Source organism: Carcharodon carcharias, chromosome 13 (genome assembly GCF_017639515.1).
Source record: "Carcharodon carcharias isolate sCarCar2 chromosome 13, sCarCar2.pri, whole genome shotgun sequence".
NCBI classification, from domain to species: domain Eukaryota; kingdom Metazoa; phylum Chordata; class Chondrichthyes; order Lamniformes; family Lamnidae; genus Carcharodon; species Carcharodon carcharias.
This window is the reverse complement of record NC_054479.1, coordinates 115,315,217-115,327,609: the sequence shown is the minus strand read 5'-3', so window position 1 is coordinate 115,327,609 and position 12,393 is coordinate 115,315,217. Positions and strand designations below refer to the sequence as shown.

The 12,393-nt window shown below is 43.0% G+C and overlaps 1 protein-coding gene across 1 annotated transcript in view; it reads right to left on the bottom strand.

Moving 5' to 3' along the window:
• Positions 1-12,393, bottom strand: part of LOC121285595 (voltage-dependent calcium channel subunit alpha-2/delta-1) — a 711,948-nt gene that overhangs the window by 504,083 nt on the left and 195,472 nt on the right. Inside the window, exon 4 of the mRNA XM_041202183.1 lies at positions 7,126-7,185. Within this exon, the coding sequence (XP_041058117.1) occupies positions 7,126-7,185 (60 nt within the window). The remainder of the gene's footprint in view (positions 1-7,125; positions 7,186-12,393) is intronic.

Genomic DNA, 12,393 nt, shown 5'->3' with positions numbered 1-12,393 from the left:
TGACCTACGTCAGCTGCTACAGGAAGACCTATGGCCCCGTTGAATAGGAGGCAATCCTGTGCCATTTACCTTTAGGTCATCGCGGTGGTGAACGTGTGGCATCTCCCAGTCAGCCACACACATGCATTAGAAAGTTCATCAATGACATGTTCCAAAGACCCAATGATTTTTTGAGATGCAAAGTGGCTCTCCTGATGGCATCAAGCATTGTAAATGCATGAGTGGAGAGGCATGCCAGGCAGGAGATTGGATTCTAGGCTTCAGCACCAGATGGAAAATGTGGGCTGAATGTGTGGGAGCCGGTTCACACTTTGAAAGTTGTACCAGTTGCAGGGGAGTGCGTGTGGAACATCACAAATGAGGTGACATTAGCTGTCACAGGCCTGCATGCTCTTAAAAGTGATTTGTTGTCCACTGAGATGATACTGTATCATTCTGCCTGGCAGCAGGACAAAAGAGCGCATAACATTATGGAGCTCTCAAAGACTGGTGGGTGGTGTACCTGACATTGCATGTTGACCCCTGCAGAGGAAGGGGCTGTCAGCCTGGCTGGGGAGCAGAACAGAGACTCAACAGCAGATGGCGAGGCCAGAGGGTCAAGACAACAGAGTAAGGTTGACTCCAGGCTGGTGTTGAGAACCGGATATACAGGGGACATTCCACTGAGTAAAGGGATTGTGCATTCCCACAAGCCAATTCTTTGTTAAAAACAAAGAAGTGCGGATGCTGGAAATCCAAAACAGAAACAGAATTACCTGGAAAAACTCAGCAGGTCTGGCAGCATCGGCAGAGAAGAAAAGAGCCGACGTTTTGAGTCCTCATGACCCTCAACAAAGTCGGCTCTTTTCTTCTCTGCCGATGCTGCCAGACCTGCTGAGTTTTTCCAGGTAATTCTGTTTTTGTTTTAGCCAATTCTTAGTGTTCTCCATCACAGGTCCTAACAGTTAGGGGACACATTGCCCACAGTCTGCAGCAGTTCTGGTTGCTTGGCTCTCAGGGTTTGTGAATCTCAAAAAATCATTGGGTCTTTGGAACATGTCATTGATGAACTTTCTAATGCATGTGTGTGGCTGACTGGGAGATGCCACACGTTCACCACCGCGATGACCTAAAGGTAAATGGCACAGGATTGCCTCCTATTCAACGGGGCCATAGGTCTTCCTGTAGCAGCTGACGTAGGTCAGTGACTGACTATCATGATATCCTTAGCAGTCTTTGACATTGCCTCTCTGACATTTGCAGGTAGTTACGCCACGTGCGGTATAGATGGTTACCCGCCATTGCTCAGCCTTGCACTGGTCCCTGGTTGCCAGCACCCTGAGCTGCCTGACCCTCTACTGCTGCCCCTTGTTGTCCTTCTGGCCATTGCTGCACCTGGCCCTGGGCCATTCTCTGCCAGTTTCTCTCCTCCTCTGCCACACCATCAAAAAGCACTGGGTGCTCGAGACCCATCCTGTCTACCTGTAGAGAACTGTGGTCAGTACAGTCTATTTGGCCCTCCTTCCTCTTAGGAATTAGAGGCAGTTTAAGTAAGTTATATTTGTATTTGTGGGTGTTAGGAATGAGTTCTAGCTTTGAAGTTTAAGTTTGATTTGTATTTCTGTATTTGCGTGTTAAGAAAAGGTCAAGTTGAGTTTTAGTTTCCCTTTCAAAGGTGCCTGCATTTCTAACAAGTTTTACAACTCCCAAAGAGAAGTTAAGCAAACAAGGGTAGAAAAAAAACTGTGCCATTGCCTAGCAACAGGGATCCAGAGAGGCAGGCCCCACTCACACACACACACACACACCCCCACACACACAGGAAAACTAAAGAGACAGCAGTTTTGAGTTGGTTTGAAGACAGTTGCCAGGATAGACTGGAGCAAAGGGACAGAAAAGAAGTTCCAAGCTAAAGAGGAATGTCAATTAAGGCCCGCCCAGCATGACTTCCACACGGAAGTGCTATGTGCTCCCTGTGCGGGCGGAGTGGGGATCCCAAAATCGAGAGTGCTGTCTTTCGTGCATGCAAACTAAAGAGTGCACTCATCCCCCTGAGGCTAAGTGCTGCCTCAGGAAGATCGGCTATAAATGTAAAAAAGCTTAAAAATAGAAAAATAAAATTTCCCTTACATGTGCCCTCACGTGACACTGTCATGAGTTGGAACATGTCCATAATTTTTACAAAAACTTTATTAAAACTTTTAAAAACCTACATGAAACCTCACCCTGCCCATGGATGAGGTTTCATGCTTTTTCTGAAGCCCACCAGTGCTCCTGGCCTGCCCGCCAACCTTAGGTTGAACAGGCAGGTCCACTAATTAGCTTAATGACTCTGTCAGTGGCCTCAATTGGCCATTGACAGGTCGGTGGGCACACAGCGATTTTGCTGCGCCCCCTCCTACCGGAAAATTTAAATGGGGCGGGAGTTCCGCCCAACATCACTGCGCGTCATTTTACGCATCGGCGAGTGCCCCCTCACTCCGGGGAAAATCCTGCCCAGTGAGACTGGTTGGCTCATGGTATGACATCCATCAAGGTGGGTTTCACTCTCGGATCAGGCTTGTCCAATAGTAACATCAGCTGGGATCATAACATTACTGACTTAATGACTGCGGATCAACGGGGAGCCCACTGACGGGCATCGATCACAAAGCTATGCATCTTTCCATATTTTTGTATACCAACATGTATAGAGTCATTGTTTAGTCTTCCAATTTTTCCTCTCTTCTTTTCTTCTCTTCCTTTCCTTAAAAGTGAGTCATTCTGGAGTTCTGGAGGGACAACAGTTCTTCAATTTCTTCCAGTTAAACTCTAGGAAGACTGGAACTACAATTTTTGCACTCTGACACAAGCTCTGTAACCTTGTCACTAATTTCCTCCCCCTCCCTAGCCAGTGCATGGTTTGGACCAGACAGTGCTATCCTTTTTGACACTAAGCTGAGCTTCCGATCCAATATTCTCACAAGCACAAAGACCACCCACATTGACCTTCACCCCTGCCTCAGCTCATCTACTGTTGAAACACTCATCCATGTCTTTGGCACTTTTAGGCTTTACTATTCCAATGCTCTTCTGACTACCACCTACCCGCCACCACCGCCCCCCTCCACCCGCCACCACCCCCCCACCCCCCCACCTCGCCCCCACCACCACTGCCCTCCCCCAACCCCACCAACCACCACCCTCTAAAACTCTGCTGCCAGTGCTCTAGCCCACACCAGGTCCAGCTCACCAATCACCTCTGTGCTCACTGACCTTTACAGGTCCATGGCCTTCACCTTTTCAAATTTAGGTTCTCACTGTTATATTCAAATTGCTTTGTGGCCTCACTCCTCCTCAGTGAATCTTTCTAGCCCTACAGCCCTCAAAAACACTGTGGGTGGAATTTTCCATTCCAGGACTACGTCCCATGGTGGGGGTGAGAAAGGGGAGAGCTACCTGTCATGGAGGCCTGTGGGGGTTCACGCCATGTTGCGCAACGCAGACCTAATTAATTATGCCGTCGGGAGTTTCCTGATATTTGCGCGGTTGGTGGGGTTGGGGGGGTGCGGTGGGAGGGACACTGAATGGCTCCCGCTCCGCCATCATATCTGGAAGTCATCTTTAAAAGGTGCATGGACATCAACTGATCCACTGTTGAGGACAGGTGGTCCACCTCCTGGAAGGCCCTGAAGATAGAAGGTCCACCTGGTTGATGCTCCACCCACCCACTGCTGCATGTGATGTTCCAGGGTCCATGGTTGCTGGAGGCCTCCATCTTCCATCCTGAACTCCCCAGGCCTTTTCGGCTAAGTGCTGACATCTCCACAACACGTTGGCCCAAATGTGTTCTGGACTGGCATGCTATCCCGCTGGCAGCGTGGACAACTGGATGGGGCGGAGGGGATGGGGGAAGCATTCCAGTCGGGCCTTCGTCTGCATCCCATTAAAGGGATCCAAAACATTTTCAGCCCAGTCTCTGATGGCAATGGCGACCCCCTCAATGACAGGCGGGAGCAGAGGATCCCGCCATCGTAAACTGATTTTTCAGCTCCCGCCACATTGCCCCACCTGCCCTCTATTAAACCCACTGTGGGGGCAGGGGGTGGGAGGTCCCTAAAATTCTATCCTGTATTCATCCAACTTTGACCTCTTTGCAACTTATGATATCAATACTGAAAATGTCCACATCTCTCTTGAAAACACCAGTGGACCTGAGATGAAGTCAGTCCAGTGGCCTTGAAGCATCCTCAAGTTCTCCATATGTTAGATCCTTTGGAACATGCCCACCTTCCATTCAATATGGATGAACAAGTCACCAGCAGTGCCTGTGTTTCAGAAAAGCTATTCGACTTGATTACTCATAGACGGGCAATAATGATGAACAGGTGGAATTATAAATAGAGTGACTTCATGCTTAGGGTTTGAGTATTATTGTGAGGAGAACAACCTAAACAAAGAATTGGCATTAATAACAGGAGGATTACTTATGACCAATAGTCATGCTGCAAATGAAATTTCATTTTGTTACAGAGAAAATTTTAAAAATTAAAATATCATCTCATGGTATGGTATTATCAAATATAAAAATGTCAGAAGCTAAGACAGCAAGAAGAATATCGGGTATTAATGAGAAACTCATCCTGTCCTGCAGAAGCTGTTATTCAACATCCACCAAACTTTTCACCTCCCCAACAAAACAGAAAATGCATTGTCCCCCACCTCCTCTGGGGACCTGGAAGCTGATTGGAAACTCCCAGTTGCTGCCTCCAACAACAGGCCTTAATAAGACTTTAATTGGTTTAGCTGACAATTGCCACTTGTGATTGGGTAGCCCTGCCCGCACCCCATCCCCACCCCCAACTCCTGCCCCATCCTGCCCAACCACCCCAATTCCTGCCTTTGGAAAAGTGGTCTAGGGGTGAGATGGAGCTGGGGAACCAGCAGCCTGGTCAGTGGTGTGAAATTTCGTGCCTGCCTGCCTATGTTCCCTCCCCTTTCAGAGCCTAAAAATTCAACCCAGGGATGGCAAAAGTACAAAATTAATATCAGTTCTGTTTTGGGCACAGACCAGGAAGGAGTTTTGCTGAAAAAAAGTCACCTATCAGTGGCCCCACAAGAGCTTGTCCAAAACATGCATGATTGTTGAGACTTTTTTAATGTTGCACAGACTGTCCAATGAGGAAAACGTGACATTTTTGTAGAGGAGTTCTGCCAATAGCAGTTCTTAAGATTATCTTTTTTTTTTAATGAGCAGGGAGTATTTTCTTGCAGGTAACCTGACTAGAAACAACAAGAAAATTCAATCCCATAGGCACAGGAACAAAACTAAAACAAAAACCCAGAAAAAAGCATCAGGATTCCAAACTGCATTAGCTAAACATCGTCAGGATTTTGGTTGCTATATCCTGATTCATGAACTATGCGATAACAAAAACTATATTATGTTCATCAGGCCACCTCATACTTCAGGCCTGAATGCCACTCATTGATCGAGCAGAGACAGGCACGTCACACAGATTGGCTTGTCACAGGTCTCTGCACAAGTCTGGCAGATGAAATATGAGGAAAATCACTTCACACAAAGTCAATCAGGTTCAAAGGTCAGGCACTGCCAGCATTCCATCCGAGAGCTATGAGATATGGCAGAGCACTGGGTCACTGGAAAATGCAATTATTACTAACAATGATCTGGGAGTGTACAGCTCCTTCAGATATATTCACTTCCATGATCCTAATGGATTTCTACTTCAGTAATTTATATGGGAAACCACCATTAATGAATAATCCATGGGATGTTAAAATGATTGGAGATACAAGAGCTAAATAAGACGCCAGCATTTATTTTCAATGGATCAATACTGCACAAAATAAACTGACTATTTACTAGCAGTCAATTATCCTATCTCGATAGTTAGTGATTTTGTTACTGTCATAAATCTTCCATTCTGGCTGTTACCATGCACCATTTCTGTGCACTTATTTCACTTATAGGCCCTATCAAAAACAAAATGGAGCAACACTATGTCCTTGCATTCTATATCATGATAAAACAATAGATTCTATGGGAGTGATTTCAAGGTTCCAATGTTCTGTGGATCACTAACAATATTAGTTTTGAAATCAATCCATTATCCTCTATGCAGCAGATGCTGTGCGCTTTTTTCACAATATCTTCTGTCTGTTTGAAATTCCATCTGCATTCATATCCATTGATATTAATTGCACAATATATCAGAGAAAGGCTCATGCACTTGCATTCTTAGTAAGCTGCAATTCCCCGCAGAGAGCTCTTGGTCTAAAGCCAGTCCATCAAATCAAGGTTTAAATTGGCTGCCAGGCATTTTCTATGTAGGATGGGAGAAGGGGAGCAATAAAAAAAAGTAGACAAGATACTCAAGGCTGCTATGGCGATTGACTAGCCTGAGACAGGAGCACAGCACACCCGAGAAGCTTCAAGGTTTCCCTCGGACCGCCAAAAACTCTCTGGTCTGCAGAGAGCAAGCTTGACTTCCAGTCTCTTGCCAGGTGCATGGAGAAGAAATTAAGTTTGGGGGACTGGCAACAGTCTGGATGCCTAGTCCAGGTATAGGACACTCCCCCCCATATTAAGACCCCTGAAAAATCCTGGGCAGCTTAATAGCACCTGATCAAATGGGATTCTACCCGCTTTTCTTCACCTAGGCCTAATAAACAGGAAAATCTACAGCATCCCAGAATCTACAGAAAAGGAGCAGAAAAAACGGAAAGGGGGAAATGGGGATTGGATTCAAATAAATTCAAAGCATCAGAAACAACAGAAATACCAATCAATTGGTTTCAGATGTACAGAACTGACTGGCAGATTGTTTTTGAAAAGCGATCCTACATTTAATAATTAACTGGGCTTGGATCGATCAATACAGACACCGTAACAACAAAGTCTTAGTTAATACTGAAAAGTAGGTCATTGCTGCATTGATGGATGACAGACAACTGGTCACAGCTCAACGGCTTTGAACAGTTCTCAAAACGAAGCACAAAGAGACAGGCATTGATTTTCAATCACCATGCATTGTGCACATCAATTGTGGATCCCGGCTACAAATGCAGGGAAGCTCAAGGCAGGATCACAACTGAAGGATCACTAGGGCACAGTGCGGAGCAAAAGGAGACTTGATGTCTTACCCCAAATTCTTCTTTCCAAACATGTCTTTCCTGAAAATCCTCTGCAGCTGTTGCAAGTCTCTGTTAGAAGATACAAAAGACACCTCATTAACTTTGCTGCCAACAAACAGATTTCAATCTTTTCCCAGAGACTGATCTGAGATATTATTTCGCAATCTCTAAAATGCGCACCTGGAAATACTTTAATTTCTTTTGCAATTATAATCAATTATTTGTTGCAAAATAAAACCCTTTGCAGCAAGTTGCACCATTGGAGGAGGTTTTAAATATTTTGGTAGGGTAATTTGATGCTGTTTCTGCAGAAAGCAGGAAATATATGTATAACAATAGCAGGCATTTATATAGCATCTTCACTATAGAAAACAGGAGGTCCTGGTGGTGCAGTGAGTTGTGCCTCAGCCTCTAAGCCAGAATCTCCATGTCCGAGTCCCACTCCAGGACTCAATGGCGGTGGAAGGTCCATTCATAACGTGGTCAAACAGGTTGATTATCAACCTGTACATCCTTCCGATATGCCTATGGCAGGTGATAAGAGCGGAAGAGTTTCCTGGTCAGCTTGATGCAGAGTGGCAACGCACAAACTATAGCCTCTGCTGACAGTCTAGCTATGGAAACAGACAGAAGCAGTGCTTTTGCCTCGTGCATCACTAGACATGGGAAAGCCTCCAAGTAAGCCAATGTAGAAAAGCACCCCAACGCAATTCACCATAACTAACTTGGGGGGAAAAAAAAGCACACTGAACTAATGGAGATATTAGGAAAGGTGACCAAAAATATGGCTAAAGGAATTAATTTTAAGGTGGAAAGTGAGGCAGAGGCTCTTAGGGAGAAAATTCCAGAGAGTTGAGCCTTTCTGGTTAAAAGCATAGTAACCAATGTTAATACAAATTAATGGGAGAGAATGCATAGGTGTCCATAGTCAGAGTAAAGGCTGAGGTGGGGTGAGTGCTGGTGCTGCAGGAAATTACAGAAATAAGCAAATCCGTTTCCTTGGGTCAAAGTTATATCTATTTTCTAATGATAAACAGAAGCATCCAGAAGCTGTTTCTAACATTAATAAAAAAAGACCTGGCACAAAATTTCATAATCTCAATTAAGTGAACCGTCATCATGATCAAAAGTAGTTTCTGTCAATACTGTTGTTACTTTTTAGCTCTCATTGAACCAGCCACTGTGCATTAGATTCAGCAAAGTGCCAATAATTGCTATTTCAGAGAAAGGCAGAGTGGCAGAGAAATAGCTGTGAGGCACAGAAACAGAAAGAAGGAACAGTACAAAGAGAGAATGCTTGCATTTTTAAGCACCTTGTGCATCTGAGAAAAATATCAAAGAATTTCTCACAAATGAATATTTAATTATGGTCAGTATTGTTATGCAGACAATATAATTTTGTATGCCAAATTCCCACAAGGAACAACGAGATGAATAGTTAATGTCGGTTTGTTCATCCTGGTTGAAGACAGAATGGTGGACAGGACACCTTGAGAATGTTTTGGGACCTTTAAGATCCACTTGAAAAGGCAATGGGTTTTCCATTTAATGCTGCATTTAAAGGAGGGGATTTCCAACAGGGCAACCAAGGTGTCACAAACATTTTTGGCCCACAAGGTCTTCTTGACAATATCAGTCTGGGCCTTATGACGAACAGCAATGGAATCAGAGCTCTGAAGTCAGTTGTGCCAGATTAGACCAAGAGTAGCCTTCCCTAAATGTACATTTCAGAAATCAGAGTGCAAAGATTTCAAACCTTCACTGGCATGAATTTTTCCATTGTTGCACTCTCCTCAGACACAGTCTGGTTCAGACATCAGAAAGACATTAGAGGAAGTTTATATTTATAATATAAGTTTATGTTGATTCAGGAGCAGACTAGGTTAGAGCCCATTTTTCTTAGCAGTTAACTGTCTGTCAGCAACAATTGGTGCATTCCCAAAGGCACTGTCTCTAACAATCAGAGTCCTTTTCTTATTAATTCACAGGGTGTGGGGGTCACTGGCTATGCCAGCATTTATTGCCCATCCCCAATTACCCTTGAGAAGGTGGTGGTGAGCTGCCTTCTTGAACTGCTGTAGCCCATGTGGTGTAGGTACACCCACAGTGCTGTTAGGGAGGGAGTTCCAGGATTTTGACCCAGTGACAGTTAAGGAATGGCGATATATTTCCAAGTCAGAATGGTGAGTAGCTTGGAGGGGAACTTCTGGGTGGTGATGTTTCCATGTGTCTGCTGCCCTTGTCCTTCTAGATGGTGGTGATTGTGGGTTTGGAAGGTGTTGGCTAAGGAGCCATGGTGAATTCCTGCAATGCATCTTGTATATGGTACACACCACTGCCACTGTGCGTCAGTGGTGGAGGGTATGAATGTTTGTGGATGGGGTGCCAATCAATTTCCATTTAATGCTGCATTTAAAGGAGGGGATTTCCAACAGGGCAACCAAGGTGTCACAAACATTTTTGGCCCACAAGATCTTCTTGACAATATCAGTCTGGGCCTTATGACGAACAGCAATGGAATCAGAGCTCTGAAGTCAGTTGTGCCAGCTTAGACCAAGAGTAGCCTTCCCTAAATTTACATTTCAGAAATCAGAGTGCAAAGATTTCAAACCTTCACTGGCATGAATTTTTCTATTGTTGCACTCTCCTCAGACACAGTCTGGTTCAGACATCAGAAAGACATTAGAGGAAGTTTATATTTATAATATAAGTTTATGTTGATTCAGGAGCAGACTAGGTTAGAGCCCATTTTTCCTGGATGGTGTCAAACTTCTTGAGTGTTGTTGGAGCTGCACTCAACCAGCCAAGTGGAGAGTATTCCATTACACTCCTGACTTGTGCCTTGTAGATTGTGGACAGGCTTTGGGGTGTCAGGAGGTGAGTTACTCGCTGCAGAATTCCTAGCCTCTGATCCGCTGTAACCATAGCATTTATATGGTTAGTCAATGGTAACCCCCCAAGATATTGATAGTGTGGGATTCAGCAATGGTAGTACCTTTGAATGTCAAGAGGCAAGAGTTAGATTCTCTCTTATTGGAGATGGTCATTATTTGGCACTTCTGTGGCCTAAATGGTACTTGCCACCTGTCAGCCCAATTCTGGATATTGTCCATGTCTTACTGCATTTGGACATGGACTGCTGCAGTATCTGAGGAGTCATGAATGGTAGTGAACATTGTGCAATCATCAGCGAATATCCTCACTTCTGACCTTGTGATGGAAGGAAGATCATTGATAAGGCAGCTGAAGATGGTTGGGCCTTGCCAACCAATCAGAACTTTCTTGTCATACAGTATAAATTGTTTTCTCCTTATATTAGTATTCTTGCGAAGTGTTCTGATGAGTGCAAGATGAAAAGTTTCGACATGTCTCTTTTTTCAGCAACAGTCATATTCTGTGCTACAAAACGGCTATTTAAAACACTCATTCTTACAACAATTACCAAAAAAAGCTTTCTTTCCTTCAATATATAAGACCAATACAGATTATGATTTTAAATTTAGAAGTATAAAATCTAAATCTGCTCCAACAAAATGTCCTATTACAAAATAAACTTCCAAAAGGAAACAGCATATCAAAGAATACTTTCTGTGCTGTAAATTAATCATTATTCCCAACATTAAAAGTCTGGAAGTTTATTCTAATGCAAGGTCCAGGTGCCATGAAACACCAACAGATTCTTCCTACTTTCTTGTCATTTTTATAAAGGCTGCATTATCGTTATGATACCTCTCTTCAATCAAAATGTCAAATATAACTTAAGAGTTCATTTTCTTAAGTTAGATTCAAAAGATGGAACATAATGGCATGAAACACAAGGAAAACAATAGTTTCTGAATTTGACTGTAATACCTGGTCATTTTGTAAAAGCATTTCAAAGGAAGTCTTAAATGGAACATTTTCAGTAATGGATTCCCCATTTCTGTACGTCAAATACTGACTAGGAATTAGGAAAAACTGCATGTATGTGCAGCTAGCTACGAATAATTGTAATAGTACTGGCAATTTAGACAATGCAGCCTCAATGGAAAATTGATTGGAGCAATGCTCCACAACTGGGAATGGATATGTTTCACTGTCATTTTAATAAGCCTTTTTTAAAAACCATTAAGAAATGTTCAAACAAAAGGCAGAACCCATTGTCTATTGAATGGTTCTTTTACCTTTCAAAATGTCAAGGTCTTTCACAAAAGATCTGTCAAAATGATTTTTTATAACTTTATAGTGACTAAAGCCACAAAGCAGTTCAGAAATGTAGAGGCACAAAGGTCAGAATTTAACGATTATTAAGCAGGGAATTAACAAAAAAGAGTAAAGATATTACAATGACGTTTGCTACTTAATTTTGGTGTTCATTTGCCTCTGCAACCACTTCTGCTTTGTTTTGAGCAAGAAAGTAGAGAATCGTAGGTACAGATGATGAAAGGTTCTTTCTACTCATGCAACTTTTTAATTGGCTCCTGTAACCATGATGTTGTCATATCCAGGTCTGCCACATCCGTTTGCAATAAATATTACTCTAAGCAGTCACAGCAGTGAGAAGTTCATTGAATTACATTTACATGACGGTCTTGCTTCTGTGATTGCTTCAGGGTAAGAAAACACAAATTTACTTCAGCAAACGTGAATTATTGACACACTTTTCAAACATGCTGTTCTGTTCACAGCAAGGACCTTCCATGCTCAATATTTTTACTGCATTAATGTCAGTGCAGGAAGATTTTAGACTTTGCTTTAGAATTGGTATAATTATCTTTCAGCCGATGAGATGAAGCCAAGAGACCACTGGCTTAAATTTGATTTGGGAAAGGATCTGAGAAATATCTGATGTTCTGCAGCTTAAAGCCAAAACTGCTTTCAATCTACACACATTGGGTCCAGTAACTGGTCTATAAATTGAAAAGTCATAGAACTTGATTAACAAGAAATAACATACTTTGAGAGCTCAGAGGATAACTTATCAAGATTAAGATGAAGCCTTTTGATTTAATTTTTTGCCTTGAATTCCGGTCCAAAAAAATGATCAAATTCAGTTGAAGGTAAATGTGTCAATGGGTTCAAATCAGCAAAACAGTTTTGGCAGGAGCACATTATGCAGGTAAAAATCTATGCTATCTTCACAAAAATTTAAAGCACAAGTTCTAAAGATGCACCTAATGATGCACACCATCATTTCCTCCAGATGGAACTTCGTTCAGCCACCTTTATACGATACAACCAGACGACATCAATTTAAGATGATTGGCAAAAGAAACAATAGCGACGTGAGGAAGAAAT